The following is a 23,094-nucleotide window of genomic DNA, read 5'->3' on the forward strand; positions in this document are numbered from 1 at the left end:
GCACATATACAGGCCCGTCTGAAGTTTGCCAATGAACATCTGAATGATTCAGAGGAGAACTGGGTGAAAGTGTTGTGGTCAGATGAGACCAAAATCGAGCTCTTTGGCATCAACTCAACTCGCCGTGTTTGGAGGAGGAGGAATGCTGCCCATGACCCCAAGAACACCATCCCCACCATCAAAAATGGAGGTGGAAACATTATGCTTTGGGGGTGTTTTTCTGCTAAGGGGACAGGACAATTTCACTGCATCAACGGGACGATGTACGGGGCCATGTACCCTCAAATCTTGGGTGAGAAACCTCCTTCCCTCAGCCAGGGCATTGAAAATGGGTCGTGGATGGTTATTCCAGCATGACAATGACCCAAAACACACGGCCAAGGCAACAAAGGAGTGGCTCAAGAAGAAGCACATTAAGGTCGTGGAGTGGCCTAGCCAGTCTCCAGACCTTAATCCCATAGAAAATCTGTGGAGGGAGCTGAAGGTTCGAGTTGCCAAACGTGAAGCTCGAAACCTTAATGACTTGGAGAAGATCTGCAAAGAGGAGTGGGACAAAATCCCTCCTGAGATGTGTGCAAACCTGGTGGCCAACTACAAGAAACATCTGACCTCTGTGATTGATAACAAGGGTTTTGCCACCAAGTACTAAGTCATGTTTTGCAGAGGGGTCAAATACTTATTTCCCTCATTAAAATGCAAATCAATTTATAACATTTTTGACATGCGTTTTTCTGGATTTCTTTGTTGTTATTCTGTCTCTCACTGTTCAAATAAACCTACCATTAAAATTATAGACTGATCATGTCTGTCAGTGGGCAAACGTAGAAAATCAGCAGGGGATCAAATACTTTTTTCCTTTACTGTATAAGCTTGATTAAGGCTTTTAATAAGTATAATTTTGCTATAAGCTCATCATAAATGCCTTTAAACTGCAGAGCATTATAATTTAGCAGCTATAGCCTCACAACAACAACAGTCTACGCTGCTCTGTTTATCCGGAGAGGGCGATATGCTAATAATAAAACCCTTAAACTGTGGAGTATGTTTGCATGATCATAAGCAATCAGCTATACTAACAGGTGCAACACCATCCTACCACTCCAGTTCCCATTGTTTACCTGGAGAGGGCGATGGAGACACGGACGGCCGAGCGGAAGCGCGTCAGCCCCCGGCGGCTCTGCATCAGGGACTCCAGGCTGCATTGGGAGGGCCGGCTGCCCATGCGGGCGATGATCGACAGCGTGGCTTCCTCGCACTCCTGGAAGCCGCCGAGCAGCAGCAGCAGGTACTTCTTCTGGTAGATGAGGGACTTGCGGAAACTCTCGGCGCGTAAGTACTTGCCATACATATTCTGGAGAAGGGGAATAGGAGAGAGAAAGGAGGGTTGAAAAAGTGTGTGAGATAGTTAAGTGGGTTTTATAGATGTGCAACAATGTATTTACTATTCAACTCTGACAAAGAGTGGAAAAGTGGTAGATTTGAAAGAGGTGAGTGTCATGGAGAGAAGCAGGGCAGCTTTGAGCTCACCTTCAGTGTGGTGTTGTCTGCCTCCGGTCCGGTCATGTCTCTGAGGGACTCTGTCCGGATCTCTCCCTTGAGTTGGGTCACCTCTGCCTGGGCTAGACGCAGGCCCTTCTCCAGCCGGCTCCTCTCCCTGGTCCAGGCTTCACGCTCTGACGAGAACAGAACGCTGGCCGCCTCCTGCTGCTTGTCCACGCCACCTCTCCTCCTGGACTGGAGGGAGGGATAGGAGGTAGAGAGGGGTCGTGTTAGGTTGGTGCAAATTAAAGCAATGTCTCCACAAGCTACTTCTCCGCCATTTCTAGGTGCCTCTGCAATCAAATCAAATCTTCTTTGCCACATGCGCCGAATACAACAGGTGTAGACATTACAGTGAAATGCTTACTTAACCAACAATGCATTTCTTATTTTATTTTTTAGTGTTAAGTAAAAAAAAAATTTAAGCAAATAACTAAAGAGCAGCAGTAAAATAAAATAACAGTAGGGAGGCTATATACAGGGGGGTACCGGTGCAGAGTCAATGTGCGGGGGCACCGGCTAGTGGACCATTAGAGTATTGTACTCTGTCCCCTGTCCCTAGATTCCCGACCTGCCACTGGCCCTGTATAGTATTGGACTAGTATTGTACTGATCCCAGACCTGTCACTAGCCCTTAATTGCATTAGATCTACATTTACATTTAAGTCATTTAGCAGACGCTCTTATCCAGAGCGACTTACAGATAGTGAGTGCATACATTTTTTTTTTTCTACTGGCCCCCATGGGAATCGAACCCACAACCCTGGCGTTGCAAACGCCATGCTCTACCAACTGAGCGACATCCCATCTAGTATTGGAACTCACGCTGTCCCCTGATCCCAGACCAGCCTGGCGGTAGCGTCGAAGCTCATCCTCCAGGCAGAGGGTTTGGTTGCGCAGATCGTTCTTCTCCTCTGTCAGACGGCTAACGAAGCCTGTGAGCTCAGCATTCTGCCTCAGCAGCCGCTCTGTCAGGGAGCTGGACTGGCCTCCCGCCAGCAGGGCGGCGCTCTGTAGACACAGCAGAGAATAAATGTCAGTGCTCAGTAGCCACTGAAGTCATACAAATACTCTATACATCAAGTAGAGTAGCTTCCTCCCTACATGTGCAGGTGATGGGCAGGGGGTTACTATTTAAGTTTGACTAAGACTGTAGTCTGTTTCCTGTTGTGTGGTTTATGTATATAATGTGTGAGCTGTGGAAATATATTTTTGTAGCACAATAAACATCAATCTAATCTGAGTAGTCTGAAATGAGAAGTGTCAATTCACCTCAGGGACCGAGGGGAGCGCTGGGGACTGCTGCAGCATAGTGATGACCTCATCAATGTTGGTCTGCAGCCACGACAGCCCTTCACTGTCCACCTCCGTAGTCAGCCTGCACACACACAGATCAATCCACACAGAAAACATAAATCTACACCTGTACATCATGAACATAACATACAAATGTTTTGAGACAAAGTTGTTAAAAAATTGTGACATACCTGCCAGAGCCCTTGCTGACCATGGTTCGGATCTTGGCTGCGATGAGCTGCAGTTTGCCCAAGACCTTGTCTGAGTGTTTGGGGTCATGGTGGGGGGCGAGGTTGCCCCCTGTCCCAGTGACTTTGAGGAGGGAAGGTGTGCTGGGGTTGACAGTGAGCGTGTCGCCAGACTTCTGCTGGAACACCCAGTCTCTGGTCCGGTCTGTGGGCTCGCCTCGCCACACGGCCTGCTACAGACACAGTACAGAAATATCATTATGATGATTACCATGATGATCACTTCCCATTCAGAGCCTGCATGTTCTAAAAAAAATATACAGTGCATTCGAAAGTATTCAGACCCCTTGACCTTTTCCACATTTTGTTACGTTACAGCTTTATTCTAAAATTGATTACATCTACACACAATACCCCATAATGACAAAGCAAAAACAGCTTCAGAAATGTTTGCAAATGTATTAAAAATAAAAAACTGAAATATCACATTTACATAAGTATTCAGACCCTTTACTCAGTACTTTGTCGAAGCACCTTTGGCAGTAATTACAGCCTCGAGTCTTCTAGGGTATGATGCTACAAGCTTTGCACACCTGTAGTTCCTCCCATTCTTCTCTGCAGATCCTCTCAAGCTCTGTCAGGTTGGATGGGGAGCGTCGCTGCACACCTATTTTCAGGTCTCTCCAGAGATGTTCGATCAGGTTCAAGTCCGGGCTCTGGCTCAAGGACATTCAGAGACTTGTCCCAAAGCCACTCCTGCGTTGTCTTGGCTGTGTGCTTAGGGTCGTCCTGTTGGAAGGTGAACCTCCGCCCCAGTCTGAGGTCCTGAGCGCTCTGGAGCAGGTTTTCATCAAGGATCTCTCTGTACTTTGCTCCGTTCATCTTTCCCTCGATCCTGACTAGTCTCCCAGTCCCTGTTGCTGAAAAACATCCCCACAGCATGATGCTGCCACCACCATGCTTCACCGTAGGGATGGTGCCAGGTTTCCTCTAGACGTGGCGCTTGGCATTCAGCCCAAAGAGTTCAATCTTGGTTTCACCAGACCAGAGAATCTTGTTTCTCATGGTCTGAGAGTCCTTTAGGTGCCTTTTGGCAAACTCCAAGCAGGCTGTCATGTGCCTTTTACTGAGGAGTGGCTTCCGTCTGGCCAATCTACCATAAAGGCCTGATTGGTGGAGTGCTGCAGAGATGGTTGTCCTTCTGGAAGGTTCTCCCATCTCCACACAGGAACTCTGGAGCTCTGTCAGAGTGATCATCAGGTTCTCGGGTCACCTCCCTGACCAACGCCCTTCTCCCCCGATTGCTCAGTTTGGCCGGGCGGCCAGCTCTAAGAAGAGTCTTGGTGGTTCAAAACTTCTTCCATTTAAGAATGATGGAGGCCACTGTGTTCTTGGGGAACTTCAACGCTGCAGACATTTTTTGGTACCCTTCCCCAGATCTGTGCCTCGACACAATCCTGTCTCGGGGCTCTACGGACAATTCCTGCATGGCTTGGTTTTTGCTCTGACATGCACTGTCAACTGTGGGACCTTATATAGACAGGTTCCAAATCAAGTCCAATCAATTGAATTTACCACAGGTGGACTCCAATCAAGTTGTAGAAACATCTCAAGGATTATCAATGGAAACACAGGATGCACCTGAGCTCAATTTTGAGTCTCATAGCAAAGGGTCTGAATACTTATGTAAATAAGTTATTTCTGATTTGTATTTTTAATACATTTGCAAACATTTCTAAAAACCTGTTCTCGCTTTGCCATTATGGGGTATTGTGTGTAGATTGATGAAGGAAAAAATGTATTTAATCCATTTTGGAATAAGGCTGTAACGTAACAAAATGTGGAAAAGGGGAAGGGGTCAGAATACTTTCCGAATGCACTGTATGTTTTATTGTCACATACATGGATAGGGACACATCGACAGTGTTTTAATCTTGACGGCTCAGGTATTCGAACCAGCAACCCTTTGGTTACTTGCCCAATGCTCTAACCGCTAGGCTACCTGCCGCCCCTAGACACATAGCACAGCAGAGTTTAAATAACTAAATGTCCAACGGACTCTCAACTGGCCCAAATTGTGGATTATCCTACATTATTATTATGTTGCTGAGTGTAAAACAGCACCATGTTAACATTATTATCTATAATGGATTATCATACAGGGCCTGTTGCCCAGAGCAACACAGCGCATCAGAGTTAATAAGGCTATGTACTATTTATTATTTTATCATACATAGCCGGGTTCTAACAACAAGACAGCCAAATAGACACAATATCATAGTATCAATAGCTAAAACATTTTCTCTAAAACCTAATTCAATTGTACTATCATCTGATACAAAAGCGCTGTATTTGGTTCGTTCAAAGTCTATGAATGTAGGATATATACAGTTGAAGTCGGAAGTTTACATACACCTTAGCCAAATACATTTAAACTCAGTTTCACAATTCCTGACATTTAATCCTAGTAAAAACTCCCTGTCTTTGGTCAGTTAGAATCACCACTTCATTTTAAGAATGTGAAATGTCAGAATAATATTGGAGAGAATTATTTATTTTAGCTTTTATTTCTTTCATCACATTCCCAGTGGGTCAGAAGTTTACATACACTCAATTAGTATTTGGTAGCATTGCCTTTAAATTGTTTAACAACTTGGGTCAAATGTTTTGGGTACCTTCCACAAGTTTCCCACAATAAGTTGGGTGAATTTTGGCCCATTCCTCCTGACAGAGCTGGTGTAACTGAGTCAGGTTTGTAGGCCTCCTTGCTCGCACACGCTTTTTCAGTTCTGCCCACAAATGTTCAATAGGATTGAGGTCAGGGCTTTGTGATGGCCACTCCAATACCTTGACTTTGTTGTCCTTAAGCCATTTTGCCACAACTTTGGAAGTATGCTTAGGGTCATTGTCCATTTGGAAGACCCATTTGCGACCAAGCTTTAACCTCCTGACTGATGTCATGAGATGTTGCTTCAATATATCCACATAATTTTCCTTCCTCATGATGCAATCTATTTTGTGAAGTGCACCAGTCCCTCCTGCAGCAAAGTACCCACACAGCATGATGCTGCCACCCCCATTCTTCACGGTTGGGATGGTGTTCTTCGGCTTGCAAAGTCCCCCTTTTTCCTCCAAACATAACGATGGTCATTATGGCCAAACAGTTCTATTTTTGTTTCATCAGACCAGAGGACATTTCTCAAAAAAGTAAGATCTTTGTCCCCATGTGCAGTTGCAAACTGTAGTCTGGCTTTTTTATGGTGGTTTTGGAGCAGTGGCTTCTTCCTTGCTGAGCGGCCTTTCAGGTTATGTCAATACAGGACTTGTTTTACTGTGAATATAGATACTTTTGTACTTGTTTCCTCCAGCATCTTCACAAGGTCCTTTGCTGTTGTTCTGGGATTGATTTGCACTTTTTGCACCAAAGTACGTTCATCTCTAGGAGACCGAATGAGTCTCCTTCCTGAGCGGTATGACGGCGGCGTGATCCCATGTGTGTTTATACTTGTGTACTATTGTTTGTACAGATGAACGTGGTACCTTCAGGCATTTGGAAATTGCTCCCAAGGATGAACCAGACTTGTGGAGGTCTACACATTTTTTTTCTGAGGTCTTGGCTGATTTCTTTAGATTTTCCCATGATGTCAAGCAAAGAGGCACTGAGTTTGAAGGAAGGCCTTGAAATACATCCACAGGTACACCTCCAATTGACTCAAATGATGTCAGAAGCTTCTAAAGCTTTCTGGAATTTTCCAAGCTGTTTGAAGGCACAGTCAACTTAGTGTATGTAAACTTCTGACCCACTGGAATTGTGATACAGTAAATTATAAGTGAAATAATCTGTCTGTAAACAACTGTTGGAAATATTACTTGTGTCATGCACAAAGTAGATGTCCTAACCGACTTGCCAAAACTATAGTTTGTTAGAAATACATTTGTGGAGTGGTTGAAAAACAAGTTTTAATGACTCCAACCTAAGTGTATGTAAACTTCCGACTTCAACTGTAAATGTGACCCACATTTTGGTTATCAGACTGCTGCTGCGTCCTACTCCTCTCCCCCTCTCTCGTCTCTCCCAGCTGGACCACTCTCTCCTGGAGCCTCTCCTTCTCTTGCTTCAGCCACTTCCCCTGCTGCACCTCTCTCTTCAGCTGCTCCATGGCCTCCCGTGCCTGCTCCCCCAGACTTTCCAGCTGGCCCTTGGCCTCACGCAGAGCCTCTTGGTCCTGGCATGACTTCTGAGCTGCAGAGGTTAACTCCTCCTCCCGTCGCACCGCCGCCAGCTTCTGGGCCTCCACCTCATCCAGCAGACTAACCACCTGAAGAGGGAATAGATGGTCACAGGATTTAGTGGGAATGCAGAAGTGGAGGTAACTATAGTCACTACAGTAGTAATGCCTATGTAAAGTCGTCATGACAGTTTGGAGAAAGCAGATGCACCACCTGATGAGCCAATATGGTCGCACAATTTAGTGGGGGTGTAGAATCACATGACCTAACTGGTCATAATGCCAACACAATATTTTTGCTAGCACTTTATGTGAATCTCCTGTGTGCAGGGCATTGATAGCAGCCTGGCCCATGAGACCACACAGCGAGGAAGAGCTGTGACTCACTGGTCTGGACAGGAGGCCGTTTGTTAATGCAATATTCGCTCAGAAATTCTGTGGACTCATTGATTGGTTCTCTCAAATGTTCGTTTTTTCCTGGGGGGGTTGAGACCTCTCGTTTGGACTTGAAAATCCAACAGTTGTAATGGAAGGGGGCGGCGCTCGAAGGCTGTGTGTGGCCTTGCCTGTGGGTGTTTGAGTGAGAAAGACACGGAGGAGAAACCAACCAGTAAAAACACACCCCCCTTCATTATCGACGCATCGTGACAACATCAAAACAGCCTTTCTAGACTAAAGCCAGGAGGCTACATTGATAGTGCCTTTTATCACATACTCATAGTGCATCATACGACTTGCTGTAAGTAAACTAGTGTGTATGTACGTGTGTGTGTATGTCTGCTTCATCTACAAACAAACAAACAGCCCACCTGAGCATGCTTCTTGTTCAGATCCCTCTGCAGTCCCTCTAGCAGACCTTCGGATGACAGTGACCCTCCCACCACTTCATCCTCCCCCCTCTCAGCCACCTCCCCCTCTGGGTTTTCTCTCCAGGAGGAGCCGTGGTGGCGGAGCTCCTTCTCTCTCTCCAGGGCACTACTCAGCTCCTGGGCCCGGGCTCGCTCCGACTCTAGCTGGACGTGGAGCTGTGAGGCCTGGGTCTGCAACCTGGAGCACTCCTGTTCGGCCTGGAGGGACAGCTGGGAGGTGGACAGGCGCTCCTGGCCTAGGGCTGAGGTCAGCTGGGCTACGTGACTCTGCTGCTCCTCCAGGGCCAGTTTGAGATCCTGGAGGGACAGGGTGTAAAGACAGAGATACTTGTGAAACACACCTGAGTAGATAATACCCCAGTGACTAAGGTGAACATATCAGTAAAACACTACATTTAAGTAAAACACACTAAAGTGAAGACGTGGAAACAAGTAGGCAATTATACCTGAACACACTTGTGTGAAATTACAGTCTTCTACCTTTCCTACAAACTGTATTACCTCCAGCTCCTCTCTCTCCAACTCCTCTTTCTTGTCTGATTTACACTTCTCCTTCTCAAAGGCCCACTGCAGCTCTCTGGCCTTCTTCTGTTCGTCTGCCAGTCTGTCCGCCAGGGTGTCCACCTCAGCAGCCTTCTGTGACACCTCCGTTCTAGAAACAAAGACACCGGGTTGGATCCATCCAACAGCAACTAGGAAGGTAAACTACACATGTATGTAATACCAAGGCTGGGAAGGGGAGTGTAAGTCAATGTTTGTTTCTGTATATCTCTAAATAGTCTTACCTGAGAATGTTCTGCTCTTTTATGCGTCTAACTGTGTGAGCGTGCATTAAAACCTTACTTGACTGTGTCCAGCTCTTTCAGGTGTTTGTGCTGGGCCTTGAGCGTGGACTCCAGCTCTAGTTTGGTCTGGGCCAGCTCTCCCTTCAGCTCCTCCAGCAGAGCCCTGTCAGCCTGCTGCAGAATGTGGGGCTCCGGAACACCACCTCTCTCCCTCTGCTGCTCAACACCTGTGTGGGACAAACAGCCGGACAAAACAACATGCAAGGCATTAGAATCAGCTGCTGTTTATCCTTTTTAAATTCATGATATTGGTTGCACTGAGTGAAATAGCTGTGACCTCATCGAAGACAATTTACTATAGATATTAGTCAGTCAATAAATCAATGAATTTATCCATCCATCCAGCCCCCACCCATTCAGACCCCCAAGCCATTCATCCATCATCCCTATGTGTCCTTACAACTAACACACACACGGCATAAGAAACCACTGGAGGGCCAGACTACAGACCTTGATTGGATCTGCCTCTCCTGCCAGGCTCCTGGGCTTGGATTTGTTCTAGCTGGGCCCGGAGCTGCCGAACCTCTGTCAGCAAACTGCTTCTGTCTGCAGTCTGCAGCATCCCCATGGCATCTCTGTGATGGGCGTCCTGTAGATATACAGACACAGTTTAGCCTTGGAACTTAAAAACAACTGTACACGAATGCATATGACCACCAAGTTTTTCTACAAAGTGGAGAAATTGACTCTAGACTAAAACGGCTCTATATTTTTCTGTTACCTGTTGGCTATATCCCACTCTCCAGCTAGTTAATATGCTAATAATAAGATAAGCAGGTAACGCTAAGGTTAGAGGCTAACCTGAGTTTTAAGTGTTTGTTAGCTACCTGCTCAGCTAGCCAGTGCTCCTGCTGGTTGAGGTGGATGATCGCGTCGCTAGTGTCCAGCTGGTCCAGTCGTGCATAGAGGGCGCTCTTCAGCACACTCCGCTCCCTTACAAACACCTGCTGCACTGCCCCCAGCAGCTCCCCACGCCAGTCCGCACTACCTGGGGTCTGAACATACACAAGCACATTGACACACATATTTATAGAAAATGAGAGAGAAAAGGGTTTCTGAAGGCTCAATTCAGCCTTAAAAGCTATGTTTCATTTAATCTGCGACCCAAAAAAATAAACCCTACTGTATTGAAGAAAGGATACCAGCACAAAGTATCCGTGCTACAAAGTACAAATGCTACCAGTACTGTACCTGTGTTTCCCTGCTGTGCGTCTGAATCTGGGTAATGAGGGCCTTGAGGGACTCCACGGTGGCCAGCAAGGCCTGTCTCTCTTTGGGCCAGCCCTGGGCATGGTGGAACAGGCTGGCTGGGTCAGCCTCGCCCTCTGGGATTGGCAGCGCTGACAGGGACAGCACCTGCATGCCCTCCTGGTGCACTTCGCGGAGCAGGTTCTGGAGTGGACACACATGTACAGACATTCATCTCATAAACATAAAACCATGTGCAAACCAGACATCTTCACCAATACACTCACATACACAGATTGCCATATAAAGACATGCTTAACTTTACATTGCCAAATGCAGTTCTTGTACCTTAATTCTGTCAGGCAGTGCTTCGTCTGTCTCTTTCCTGGCTCCCTCTGGCGTGGTCCTGAACTCCTGCTGCAGGTTAGGCAGGTCGTAGCCTGTCCGCTGACTCCATTCAGAACAGCTGTCTGCAATAGGGTACACACAAGGTTAACATTGCATATCAATGGAAGCAAAACTCTATTTGAATGGGCATGCAAAATAACACTTTCTCAAGTCATGTAAAGCATCCATTGTTACAAACACCAGAAAACATGTGCATCAACTCAAAAGAGTCATGCCATGACTCATGAAATTCTGTGTTTGTTGACACTGTATGGTATATACACTACATGACCAAAGTATGTGTACACCTGCTCGTCGAACATCTCATTCCAAAATCATGGGCATTAACATGGAGTGTCCTTTGGTAGTTTGCTGCTATAACAGCCTTCACTCTTCTGGGAAGGCTTTCAGCCACAAGAGCATTAGTGAGGTCGGGCACTGATGTTGGGTGATTAGGCCTGGCTCATTCCAATTCATCCCAAAGGTGTTTGATGGGGTTGAGGTCAGGGCTCTGTGCAGGCCAGTCAAATTCTTCCACACCGATCGACAAACCACTTCTGTATGGACCTCGCCTTGTGCACGGGGGCATTGTCATGCTGAAACAGGGAATAGCCTTCCCCAAACTGTTGCCACAAAGTTGGAAGCACAGAATTGTCTAGAATGTCATTGTATGCTGTAGCGTTAAGATCTCCCTTCACTGGAACTAAGGGGCCTAGCCCGAACCATGGAAATGAGCCCCAGACCATTATTCCTCCACCACCAAACTTTACAGTTGGCACTATGCATTGGGGTATAGAGATATTTTATGTATCATTAAGGCAAATGTAGGGAGATGCCAAAGGTAAAATATAATAAACATGTTTGATATTTTATAATCCAGATGCATGCTTAAATAAGGAATATAGCCATGCAGTATGTAACTGTGTTTTAAATGAATGTATGTATATTCTTTTTTAAGAAAGGGCCTGAGCCACGCAACCAATAGAAATGAGAGGCTTCATATAGAAAAGTATTCATGACCTTTTGGAGTGGACCATGTGTGACAGCTGGACGTTGAAAGAGAAGGGTGGTGCAGAACTAAAATAAGTTAGGAATTTGCCATAGGGGGAGTAACTGTATATGCCATGTAAGCATGTTTGTGCATTTGTGTGTGTATAAAAGGGAGCTCTAAGCCAAAGAGAGACAGCCGTTCCATGGAACTGCTCGGCTTTTGTTATTAGATAATAAAAGTCTAATTTTTGGATTCACAAGCTCCAGTTTCTTGAGAGATATTTTTGAGTTGACTACTTTTGAGTCAAATATTTCTACCACAGGGGCAGGTAGCATTCTCCTGGCATCTGCCAAACCCAGATTCGTCCATCGGACTGCCAGATGTTGAAGCGTGATTCATCACTCCAGAGAACGCATTTCAACTGCTCCAGAGTCCAATGGCAGCAAGCTTTACACTACTCCAGCCAACACTTGGCATTGTGCATGGTGATCTTAGGCTTGTGTGCGGCTGCTCGGCCATGGAAACCCATTTCATGAAGCTCCCGACGAACTCGGTAGTGAATGTTGCAACCGAGGACAGACGATTGTATGCGCTAGGCACTTCAGCACCCGTACTGTGAGCTTGTGTAGCCTGCTATGTTGCGGCTGAGCCGCTGTTGCTCCTAGACGTTTCCACTTCACAATAACAGCACTTCAGTTGACCGGGGCAGCTGTAGCAGGGCGGAAATTTGACGAATTGACTTGTTGGAAAGGTGGCATCCTATGCTCTTCAGTAAGGCCATTCTACTGCCAATGTTTGTCTATGGAGATTGCAAGGCTGTGTGCTTGATTTTATACACCTGTCAGCAACGGGTGTGGCTGAAATAGCCAAATCCACTGATTTGAAGGGGTGTCCACCTACTTTTGCATACATAGTGAATTTATGCATTGATTTTACCATGCTGTGTTGTCATGTGTTGCTGCCATGCTGTGTTGTTGTCTTAGGTCTCTGTTTATGTAGTGTTGTGGTGTCTCTCTTGTCGTGATGTGCGTTTTGTCCTACATTTTATTTTATTTTATCTCCCGTCCCCGCAGGAGGCCTTTTGCCTCTTGATAGGGCGTCATTGTAAATAAGAATTTGTTCTTAACTGACTTGCCTAGTTAAAAAATAATAATTGTGAAGGTGTTACATAGCCTAGGGCAGGGTTCCCCAACTGGGGCCAAATTTAGCTTGCGGGTGGTTTTATTCACCCCCCCCCCCCCCAATAAACATCTCCAAGTGATTTTCATTTAAGAACTCTGTTCCCAAGTATTCCCACGAATAATAGCGAGACACGTGATCGTATACAAATGTAAGCAAGGTTACAAATTATTATGTTTTAGTCAAATATTATATCTGTTTGGGCTTCTTGAGGTCAATTTGCAGTCAACAAATTATTTGTAATTATGTTCCGGCCCCCCGACCATCCGCTCCAGAAAATATCGGCCCGCAGCTGAATCTAGTTGATGATTCCTGGCCTAGGGTATTGTGATTACTAGGGAAAACACGTGACCTCTTGAGAGCGATTCGGCATAGCATTGAATACAGAGGCTCACATTTGGCATGGAGGTGCGTTATGCGACACTACATCAACTTACCACTGGTGTAGCCGTCTTTGAATTGCGATCCTGCGGGACGCTCTGGTCTCGATGAGGGGGCCTGGAGGGCATGAAACCAGGTCAGTACACAGAAGAGTTTGAGTTCCTTTACCTCCCCACTCCCCCATAAAAATGTCAAACTCATCATCTGGGTCATGTTTATTAGGCACCAAACAGAAGAAAACAAACAAACAGAAAACAAAAACAAGCTTCCAGGTAGTCTTTTGTTCTGTTACTCACTTCTGTTTTGTGCCTAATGAACACAACCCAGATGTCGTCCAATGGACTTACCTCATGGGAGCGTTGCAGCTTCTCGATGACGGTCTTGAGAGCCTTGCACTCCTCCTCCAGTATTTGAGCGTCCCTCTTCAGGGCCTCACTCTCTGCGATGTGCCGGGCCTCCATGTCCAGGATCTCTGCCGCGTGCAGCTCCTGCATCTGTACGATCTTCTCCTGGTACTCCCCGATCATCTCCTCCACCTCTTCCTCCTCCGACACAGACCTGGGCTGGCCAGATGTTTGGGAGGAAAATGTATCCGTCTGGGTGCCAGCGTCTGTATGAGGCAGACGCTGAGATCCATTAAGACCAGCCGATGGACCGGACAATTTGTCGGAAGACTTTTGGTTTGCCGCGACAGAGTTCTTCCTGGAGAGCGATGGTTTGTCTTTGGCAGCGGCGGCCATTTTTCCCTTGGCCCCTTGGCATTGGTTTTGCGGTTTGAAGCCTTTATTTTTCGGATGGGAGGGTGGCGCTTGCTGCTGCTCGAGTGAGTGAGACTGAGATGGTGATAGTGGGGATAGTGGTGATGGTGGTGATGGTGACTCTGCGGTTTTCGCCAAGGCTACTCTGAGCTGTTGTAGCTCCTCTTGGAGCTGAGCGATGGACAGGTCGCGGACTTGGAGTTCGGTCTGGAGTTTCTCGCTGCACTCTCTGAAGCTGTTCAGGTGTTCTTTGGTAGCAGCTGCCTTATCTCGGACCTCCTGGAGCTCTTGGAGAAGCTCGGATGTGGAGGCACCGTCACCTTCCAATGAGGCCTGGGAGGTGAAAGGACAGAGATTATCAAAAGGTGAAGTTAGGGGACACCTAACTGGTGAAGACATGCCAATAGTCAGATCATTTTCCATATTGCTGAGTAGAGTTGGAATATTCTTCCTTGCAGCAAGATACACTTACCTGGTAGAGTTCTCCCTTGAGATGTGCTATGGTCATCTCTCTCTCCTTTGGTACAAAAAAATAAAATGAAATGGTCGGATTGGTTAATCACTGAAAAGACTACACATACAACTTCTTATTTGGTCAACATTTTCAAAATGTACTTTTATCCACAGAAAATAGACAATTAACAAAATCAACAATTCAGTTTGGCACTGGAAGACTGTGACTCCCATAGTTCTTTGCTTTGCTGAACACTGGTTGACTGTGTTCATACCTGTAGAAGCTCCCGTAGTTTGTCACAGCTTTCCCTGTGGCTGCTGAGCTCCTCTTTGGTGGAAGCAGCCTCCGCTTTGACCTCCTTCAACTCCCGATGGAGCTCCGACACCTTGGCCTCACTGCCTCCCGATGACACCTGGGGAATAGTTAGACAATAGAAATTCTAGAACTTGGATTTCAAGATAATGGATTTAAGATAATGTCAAGAAAAAGAAAGTATTGCAATACTTTAGCAACTCTAAGGCAAAGTAGAATTGTACTGTGTCTATGGCAATCAGAGGAACTCCCTTTCACATTAGTTTCTTACCCTTTGAAGGTCTTCTTGAAACTTTGCTATTGCGCCCTCTTTTGCCTAGAAAAGGAAAATATGTGATAATTGTAACTCCCTCTCATGCAATAATAATAGAGCATTAATCCAACATGGTTGTTGAGTGTGATATTACATACCTTGAGCTCCTGCTGGAGTTTATTGCTGCTCTCCCTGTAACTGCTGAGCTGTTCTTTGGTGGCCGAAGCCTCGTCCCTTACCTTCTGTAGCTCCTGTAGAATCTCAGACACAGCCGGCTCATTGCCTCCAAAAGATGCAGTCTGGTTCAGAGTTCAAAGAGATAGCAGCTTGTCAGCATTTAAACTGTGAAAAACATCTACAGGCATTGTAGGCATAAGAGAATTCATTCATCCATGGAAAGTAGCGCAGGCTAACTCTACCCCACCTAAAACAAATTCATAGGAGGCGGTGCAGGCTAGAGCTAACTCCCATAGGCAATAGTGAAGGCTAAATTGAACACCTACCTCTGTGACCGGAAACGTTCTCTGGCATCCACCAGGCTTGGTCGTCCTCATCTGATTGAGCAGGTCCATGAGCAAGACCAGCCTCTTCTCGTACTCCAGCACCACCTCCTCGGAGCTGGAGAGTAACTGCTTCTGCAGCTCCTGGTCCTTCTGCATGCCGCTCAGGCCTACCTCCAGCTCGCGGAGCTTCTCCGTCAGGAGGACCACCTTCCCAGTGGGGCCATGTTTGGCACCTTGGATCTCCGCTGCGTGGGACATTCCTGCAAACAAAAAGTCTGGTACCTCCATCTGTCCGCTGGGATCCTGGTGGCCGGATTCTTTGGTTCTCTGGCCCTTGGACTCCTGCGATTGATGAGACTGTTGCTGGATGGCGCCCAGTTGGGCCTGGCTGACAAGCACGGCCGCCACCCTCTCCCTCAGCTTGTCCTCCAGGTCCTGGACCTTGCGCTGGAGGTCGTCGGCGTCCTCCCGGGCCCGCTCCACCAGGAACCGGCAGCGGGTCAGTTCAGAGTCCCTCTCTGCGACACAGGCCTCAAGTTCCTGGACGCAAAGGCTCAGCTCCTTCACCCTGGAGGTGGCGCTCTGCTCCAGCGCCTGGATCTGAGCCTGCACCACTACGAATGCCGCCGTCTTCTCCCTCAGGGCGTCTTGCAGCTCCATTGCCATGTCGTCCGACAGCTCCTTTTCCGACTCGGCTAATGCTAGTTTGCTCTCCTGCAAGCACCGGTACCTCTCCAGGAGCGAGCAGTGCTCGGCTTTGATGGTGTCCAGCTCTTGGGTGGCCAGGTCCATCTTTTGCTTCATTTCGTCGTAATCCTCCTTGCTGGGACCTCTGACCTGGCTCTCCAACTGGCCCTTGAGCTCTTCGTCCGTCTCCGAGGACTGCTTCCGTTCGATGTTGGCCAGCTCCTCCTGGAGCTTGTCGATAACGGCGTTGAGCTGCTCCAGCTCCTCCTCGCTGTTCCTCTTCAGGCGCTGCTGCTCGCTCCGCATGCACTCCACCTGGGACTCCAGCTCCCGCAGTAGCTCATCCCTCGCGTCGATTTCCTGAAGGGAAGGACGTAGCAGTGTATGTAGGAATAAGGATGAAGTTGAGGAAAAAGACCGGCTCATGCTTTCTAGTAAACCTGAGACACAGTTGTGCCACGGCAATATAGTTAATACTGATAATATTTATGTGATAGATAATATGAGTCTCAGCCAATCAGGTTACATTTTAGGTTGGGACAACTGTAATAATGCTACTTCAGGTACCAATTCTGATTTGTTGGACATTTCTAGGGTGTTCCAAGTGTCTCCTTAGTAAGCCAACTTAAAGAAAAATTCACAACACAACAGAGGCCTACTTACCAAAACCTAAAATAAAATGGTGGGTTACGCCACAACAAAAATAACAAATAAAATGAACGGCTGTCACACAACACACACAGTGATCCACTATCACAAAGATATACATATATGAGAACAGAAGTGGTCTGTCTAACATATATGTATATGGGGTTACCTTGTTGTCAGGGGCTGTTTCCGTGTGTTGAAGCTTAGCCATCTGCTCATTAAGAAGCGCTATATCCCTGTCCTTCTCCTCCATCACCTTCAAAAATGTATTATATGTCGGAGATTATAATCTGCTGGCTCTCAACACAAAACAATCACCCTTAAACTGGGACTAAGACATTAGGGAACAGTGAGGGGGGGGATTTCTTTATCTTTGGGGTGGGGATACTACCTATCACCAAAATATTAGCCCAACAGGTCCCATATTTGGTGCTTTGGTTAATGTGGCATATACACTACCAGTCAAATGTTTGGACAAACCCACCCATTCAAGGGTTTTTCTTTATATTTTACATTGTAGAATAATAGTGACGACATCAAAACTATGAAATAACACATATGGAATCAAAGAGATTTTTGGTTCCAACCGCCGTGTCTTTGTGAGACGTGGTGTGGGTGAACGGATGATCTCTGCATGTGTAGTTCCCACAGTAAAGCATGGAGGAGGAGGTGTTATGGTGTGGGGGTGCTTTGCTGGTGACATTGTCTATGATTTATTTAGAATTCAAGGCAGACTTAACCAGCATGGCTACCACAGCATTCTGCAGCGATACGCCATCCCATCTGGTTTGAATCTTTTAGCAGGTTTTTTAGTATCGATAAACATTGTAATATGTTTTTGTAGTGTAGCAACGGTTACCATACAGCACACTTGTTTTATCCTTTGATATATCATTTGAATGGTCTGTCTTTAGGTAGCTTTGTTTAGCAGATGCATACCATGTCTCAACCTTGTTGGTTTAAGGATTACCTATAGTACAGGGGTTCCCAAACTTTTTTGGCCCACGACCCCATTTTGATATCTGAAAATTCTCACAACCCCATCAATGTGATTTATTTGTTGTTGTAATTAACAGCCAGTGTTTACTTTTTTATTGGGGCAGTCAATTGAAAAACATTCTAACAGTATTTCTGATTGTCTTCAACTCACCATCACATACTTTTAATGTGAGGCAGTCAATTGCAAATCAGTCTGACATAATGCTTCTTATTTCACCACCACTAATGAGATGGGTGTGCTTGATGCATGTCGTGTAGGACCGTCTCAAAGTCATGGGGCGTGGTCGACAGTGCGCACCTCATCTCTGCTGTCATATCCAACCTGGATCGATAGGCCTATTTGGTGTTAATGCAGACGAGAGCACTGCAAACAGGCATGCGCGCAGTGGATGTTGTTTGATTTAGTTTACCTGCTGCGGTATATCCCAGAGTTCTGTGCTCAGCTCTTTGGCCGCCAGTTGCCCTCGGTGTATCATACAATGCATCCATATGGCAGAGGGAGACATTCATAACTAGAGTGCAGAGGGCTGCCCGCTGTCCCATGATAGATGGAGCCCCATCTGTGCAAAAGCCCACCATTCGATCCCATGGAATCAGTTTTTCGTCAATATAGCAACGCAGCACACTGAACATCCCCTGTGCCGTTTCATGCTCGGGAATCGTGAGACAGAACAATATGTCCTCGTGAATAGCATCCGCCGACATGTATAGCGAACAAAAGTCAATGCATGGGCATCTCGGCCCTCGCAGCTAACGTCCATTTGGAGAGCATAAGCTGGGGAGGTTTTGAGTCGTTCAATCAGTTTCCTCTTGATTGCTAGCAATAGCATAAATTCTTCATTTAACATTGTTATCTGACAAAGGTATTCTGTGCCTCTGCCTCCCCACACATTGTTTTCACCATATCAATTGCGGCCGGTAATATCAAAGTCTCTGCAATAGTGTGTGGTTTCATAGCATATCAGGCCTAGCCATTCACTGTGGGAATGATTCAAGAGCAAAGGTCAAGTGTGCCTTTCCCATGAACTAACAGTGCTCTCTGGTAGAATTATATATTTTTGATTTTAATCATTTTCATTTACATTTTTAAGGTTAACCACATTACAATGACTTTGAGATACAAAGATTATATATATATATATATATATATATATATATACACACAAAACAAATTTCTCCAGGATTTGGGAAATTCTCCCGCAACCCCATTTTCATATCAGGTGACCCCACATGGGGTTACGACCCCTAGTCTGGGAACTGCTGCTATAGTAAATGTTAGCCTTGTTTCGTGGCTGAGGCTACCAATATATGTTGGATTGTTGTGTGCTTGCAGCTTGAAGTACATGTTATCCTTATTTGTTGTGTTTTACCTGGTAGCTGCTAGTCTAACTGTCTGGTTTGGGTATATCTACATTTTAACCTTGCTGTGTGTTGGCTAAGCTATCGACATGCTAGTCTAGCGTTGTGGCTGAGGCTACCTACATACTAGCCAGGCTGTGTGGGGGCTAATGCTACCGACGTGCTACCTTGCGCTGTGGCTGAGGCTGCCTACATGCTAGCCTGGCTGTGTGGGGGCTAAGGTTACCTACAGCGCATTTGGAAAGTATTCAGACCCCTTGACTTTTTCCACATTTTGCTACGTTACAGCCTTATTGTTTCCCTCAATCAATACCCCATAATGACAAAGCAAAAACAGTTTTTTAGACATTTTTGCGAATGTATTACTGAAATATCACATTTACATAAGAATTTATACCCTTTACTCTGTACACCTTTGGCAGCGATTATAGCCTCAAGTCTTCTTGGGTATGACGCTACAAGCTTGGCATGACTGTATTTGGGGAGTTCCCATTCTTCTCAGCAGATCCTCTCAAGCTCTGTCAGGTTGGATGGGCAGCGTCGCTGCACAGCTATTTTAAGTTCTCTCCAGAGATGTTGGTTCAAGTCTGGGCTCTAGCTGGTCTACTCAAGGACTTGGCCTGAAGACACTCCTGCGTTGTCTTGGCTGTGTGCTTAGGGTCGTTGGAAGGTGAACCTTCGCCCCAGTCTGAGGTCCTGAGCGCTCTGGAGCAGGTTTTCATCAAGGATCTCTCTGTATTTTGCTCCGTTCATCTTTCTCTCGATCCTGACTAGTCTCCCAGTCCCTGCCGTTGAAAACATCGCCACAGCATAATGCTGCCACCACCATGCTTCACCGTAGGGATGGTGCCAGGTTTCCTCCAGACATGACACTTGGCATTCAGGCCAAAGAGTTCAATCTTGGTTTCATCAGACCAGAGAATCTTGTTTCTCATGGTAAGAGTCCTTTAGGTGCCTTTTGGCAAACTCCAACCGGGCTGTCATGTGCCTTTTACTGAGGAGTGGCTTCTGTCTGGCCACTCTACCATAAAGGCCTGATCGGTGGAGTGCTGCAGAGATGGTTGTCCTTCTGCCAAGACAATGCAGGAGTGGCTTCGGGATAAGTCTCTAAATGTCCTTGAGTGGCCCAGCCAGAGCCCGGACTTGAACCCGTTCGAACATCTCTGGAGAAACCTGAAAATAGCTATGCAACGACGTTCCCCATCCAACCTGACAGAGCTTGAGAGGCTCTGCTGAGAAGAATGGGAACACCCCAAATACGGGTGTGCCAAGCTTGTAGCGTCATACCCAAGAAGAATCAAGGCTGTAATCGCTGCCAAAGGTCCTTCAACAAAGTACTGAGTAAAGGGTCTGAATACTTATGTAAATGTTATATTTCATATATATTTATTTTAATGGATATTCTAAAAAACTGTTTTTGCTTTGTCATTATGGGGTATTGTGTGTAGATTGATGAGGGAAAAAAAACAATTTAATCAATTTTTGAATAAGGCGGTAACGAAACAAAATGTGGAAAAAGTCAAGGGGTCTGAATACTTTCCGAATGCACTGTACTAGCCTAGCTGTGTGGTGGCCGGTTACCTGGAGCAGGCTGTCCTTGGTCTCCAGGTCTTGCTGCTGGGTGCTCAGCTCCTTCCTCTGGATCTCCAGCTGCATGTGGAGCTGCTGCACCTCCTCACTCTTGTTCTCCAGCTCCTCCCGGAACTGCTCCAGCTGCTCCTCCAGGTTACTGATCTGGAGGGGAGGAGTGGGAAGGGGGGAGTCAGGCTGGTGTGTTCTCATTTATCTAACTGAGGACCAGGGCGACGACACATGAACAGGGGACTTGAAATCTAAGTGGGGACTTGTGTTGTGCCCATTATTGGTAATTGAAGGAGTGTGATTTGAGGCGAAGTGAAAAATGGCGGGCAAAGGGATTCAACAAGTAGAGGAATGGTCCACTTTTTGTAAATCATCGGGGACGTGATAACCAATTGAGATTTTAGCTGGCTAGCTTTGACACTGTGCTGGATTGGCTACTTATAAATTCTCTTCCAAACATGCGAAAGAAAGAAACCCCCCATAAGACCAATACATTACCTCTTTCTCTTTCCTGTCCAGTGCCTCTCTTTCAGTCTGTAGCTGAGCCTCCAGTGAGGAGTCCCCAGGCTCACTAACAGACACATGCTGCCTCTTATCCTCCACCTGAAACACACATGCACGCAATGCACACACACAACATTATTATTTAGCAACCAGTCACATGTGGCGAACACACACACGCACACACAAGCAAATATGTACACACACAAGCACACGCAATAATACACAAGCACACACTCAAATCTCAGGATAGCCACACACAGCCATACATCATATACAGTAGCTGCGATCTCATGCACTTAATCATCTGGGCAGTAGCAAGGTATGGGGACATTTCTTTCACTGCTCTGTTTCAGCCTGCCAACAGTGATATTGGTTGCAGTACTTCAGGGGTGTCTAACTCATTCCACGGAGGGCCGAGTGTCTGCGTTTTTTATTTATTTTGTATTTATTTTTTCCCCCTGGTATTTTACCCCCTTTTTCTCCACAATTTCGTGGTATCCAATTGGTAGTTACAGTCTTGTCCCATTGCTGCAACTCCCGTATGGACACGGGAGAGGCAAAGGTCGAGAGTCGTGCGTCCCCCGAAACACAACCCAACCGAGCCGCACTGCTTCTTGACACAGTGCCCGCTTAACCCGGAAGCCAGCCGCACCAATGTGTCGGAGGAAACACTGTACACCTGGCGACCGAGTCAGCGTGCACTGCGCCCGGCCCACTACAGGAGTCGCTAGTGCGCGATGGGACAAGAACATCCCTCCCTCCCTGCCGGCCATACCCTACCCTGGATGACGCTGGGCCAATTGTGTGTCGCCCAATGGGTCTCCCGGTCGCGGCTGGCTGCGACAGAGCCTGGACTCGAACCAGGATCTCTAGTGGCACAGCTAGCACTGCGATGCAGTGCCTTAGACCACTGCGCCACTCGGGAGGCCAGGTTTCTGGTTTTTGAAGACCTAGACAACCAGGTGAGGGGAGTACCTTACTAATTAGTTACCTTAATTCATCAATCAAGTACAAGGGTGGAGTGAAAACCAGCAGACACTCGGCCCTCTGTGGAACGAATTTGACACATGCAGTACTTGGTTGCAGTACTCATTATTATGGGCACACACACATTCTCAGCCATGACGTCAGGTACTGTCTGTACACTCAGCCTCCTTTCTTACTAATGCACACACAAACACCCATATGCACATGTAGCTTCACGCTGTCATTCTCTCACACACACCCCCGCTAACCTTAACACAGCATCATCAACAGCAGAGCAGGAATGAGTAGGAGGAGTCTCTCTCTCCCTTTCTAGCTACCTTTAACTCTCCCCACTGCACTCTCTTTTGCACGCTCTCTTTTTCTCCTTGTCCCTCTCCTCTCTGTTTCATCTTCCTCTCCGTTGTTCTCTCTCACTTCATCCACCCCCCCCTCCCTTCGTCTCTCTCACCGTCTCTGTGCTGGCCAGCAGAGCCTGCTCCAGCTCGCGGATGCGGCCCTCCAGCTTGTCGATCTCCTCGTTGCGCTCGCCCGCCTCGCGCTGCAACTGCTCAGACGCCAGTAGCAGCTCGCTGCACCAGTCCGCTTTCTCCCTCAGCTGCTGGGTCAGCTGATCCACCTGGGAGAGGAGAGGAATGAGGAGGGGAGAGGAGAGGGAGGAGAAGGAGGGAAAGAGGGGTTTCAGTGAGGATCGTACAGTCTGTATCTTCAATGTATCAATGTGGCTAGCTAGTAGCAACACAACACAGTAACTGGGAGGTCAGCTGATCCACCTGCCGTTTTGAAGAGAGGGAGGGAAAGAGAGGGTAGTAGGGCTGGGAATTGCCAGGGACCTCACGATACGATATTATCACGATACCTAGGTGCCGATACGATATATATTGCGATTCTCCTGATTCTATATGTATTGCTATTCGATACTGCGATTTTATTGCAATTTGATGTTCCAAACATATTGCT

General features: G+C 46.8%; 1 protein-coding gene across 4 annotated transcripts in view; it reads right to left on the bottom strand.

Moving 5' to 3' along the window:
• Window positions 1–23,094, bottom strand: part of LOC311126887 (A-kinase anchor protein 9-like) — a 130,859-nt gene that overhangs the window by 2,780 nt on the left and 104,985 nt on the right. For 3 of the 4 annotated variants that reach the window (XM_084158577.1, XM_084158576.1, XM_084158575.1), the window contains 24 exons: window positions 22,586–22,753; window positions 21,145–21,249; window positions 20,647–20,799; window positions 16,877–16,963; window positions 15,373–16,419; window positions 15,028–15,168; window positions 14,888–14,932; window positions 14,579–14,716; window positions 14,323–14,367; window positions 13,440–14,183; window positions 13,149–13,209; window positions 10,503–10,624; window positions 10,158–10,358; window positions 9,794–9,961; window positions 9,417–9,555; window positions 8,965–9,133; window positions 8,623–8,773; window positions 8,062–8,418; window positions 7,043–7,342; window positions 3,027–3,256; window positions 2,812–2,917; window positions 2,365–2,550; window positions 1,528–1,734; window positions 1,119–1,351 (listed from right to left, as the gene is read on the bottom strand). In XM_084158577.1, the coding sequence (XP_084014703.1) occupies window positions 1,119–1,351; window positions 1,528–1,734; window positions 2,365–2,550; window positions 2,812–2,917; window positions 3,027–3,256; window positions 7,043–7,342; window positions 8,062–8,418; window positions 8,623–8,773; window positions 8,965–9,133; window positions 9,417–9,555; window positions 9,794–9,961; window positions 10,158–10,358; window positions 10,503–10,624; window positions 13,149–13,209; window positions 13,440–14,183; window positions 14,323–14,367; window positions 14,579–14,716; window positions 14,888–14,932; window positions 15,028–15,168; window positions 15,373–16,419; window positions 16,877–16,963; window positions 20,647–20,799; window positions 21,145–21,249; window positions 22,586–22,753 (5,303 nt within the window). The remainder of the gene's footprint in view (window positions 1–1,118; window positions 1,352–1,527; window positions 1,735–2,364; window positions 2,551–2,811; window positions 2,918–3,026; window positions 3,257–7,042; window positions 7,343–8,061; window positions 8,419–8,622; window positions 8,774–8,964; window positions 9,134–9,416; window positions 9,556–9,793; window positions 9,962–10,157; window positions 10,359–10,502; window positions 10,625–13,148; window positions 13,210–13,439; window positions 14,184–14,322; window positions 14,368–14,578; window positions 14,717–14,887; window positions 14,933–15,027; window positions 15,169–15,372; window positions 16,420–16,876; window positions 16,964–20,646; window positions 20,800–21,144; window positions 21,250–22,585; window positions 22,754–23,094) is intronic. The other variant, XM_084158578.1, reaches the window with a different exon arrangement.

Source organism: Coregonus lavaretus (assembly GCF_964263955.1).
Source record: "Coregonus lavaretus genome assembly, chromosome: 3".
Taxonomy (NCBI): Eukaryota; Metazoa; Chordata; class Actinopteri; order Salmoniformes; family Salmonidae; genus Coregonus; species Coregonus lavaretus.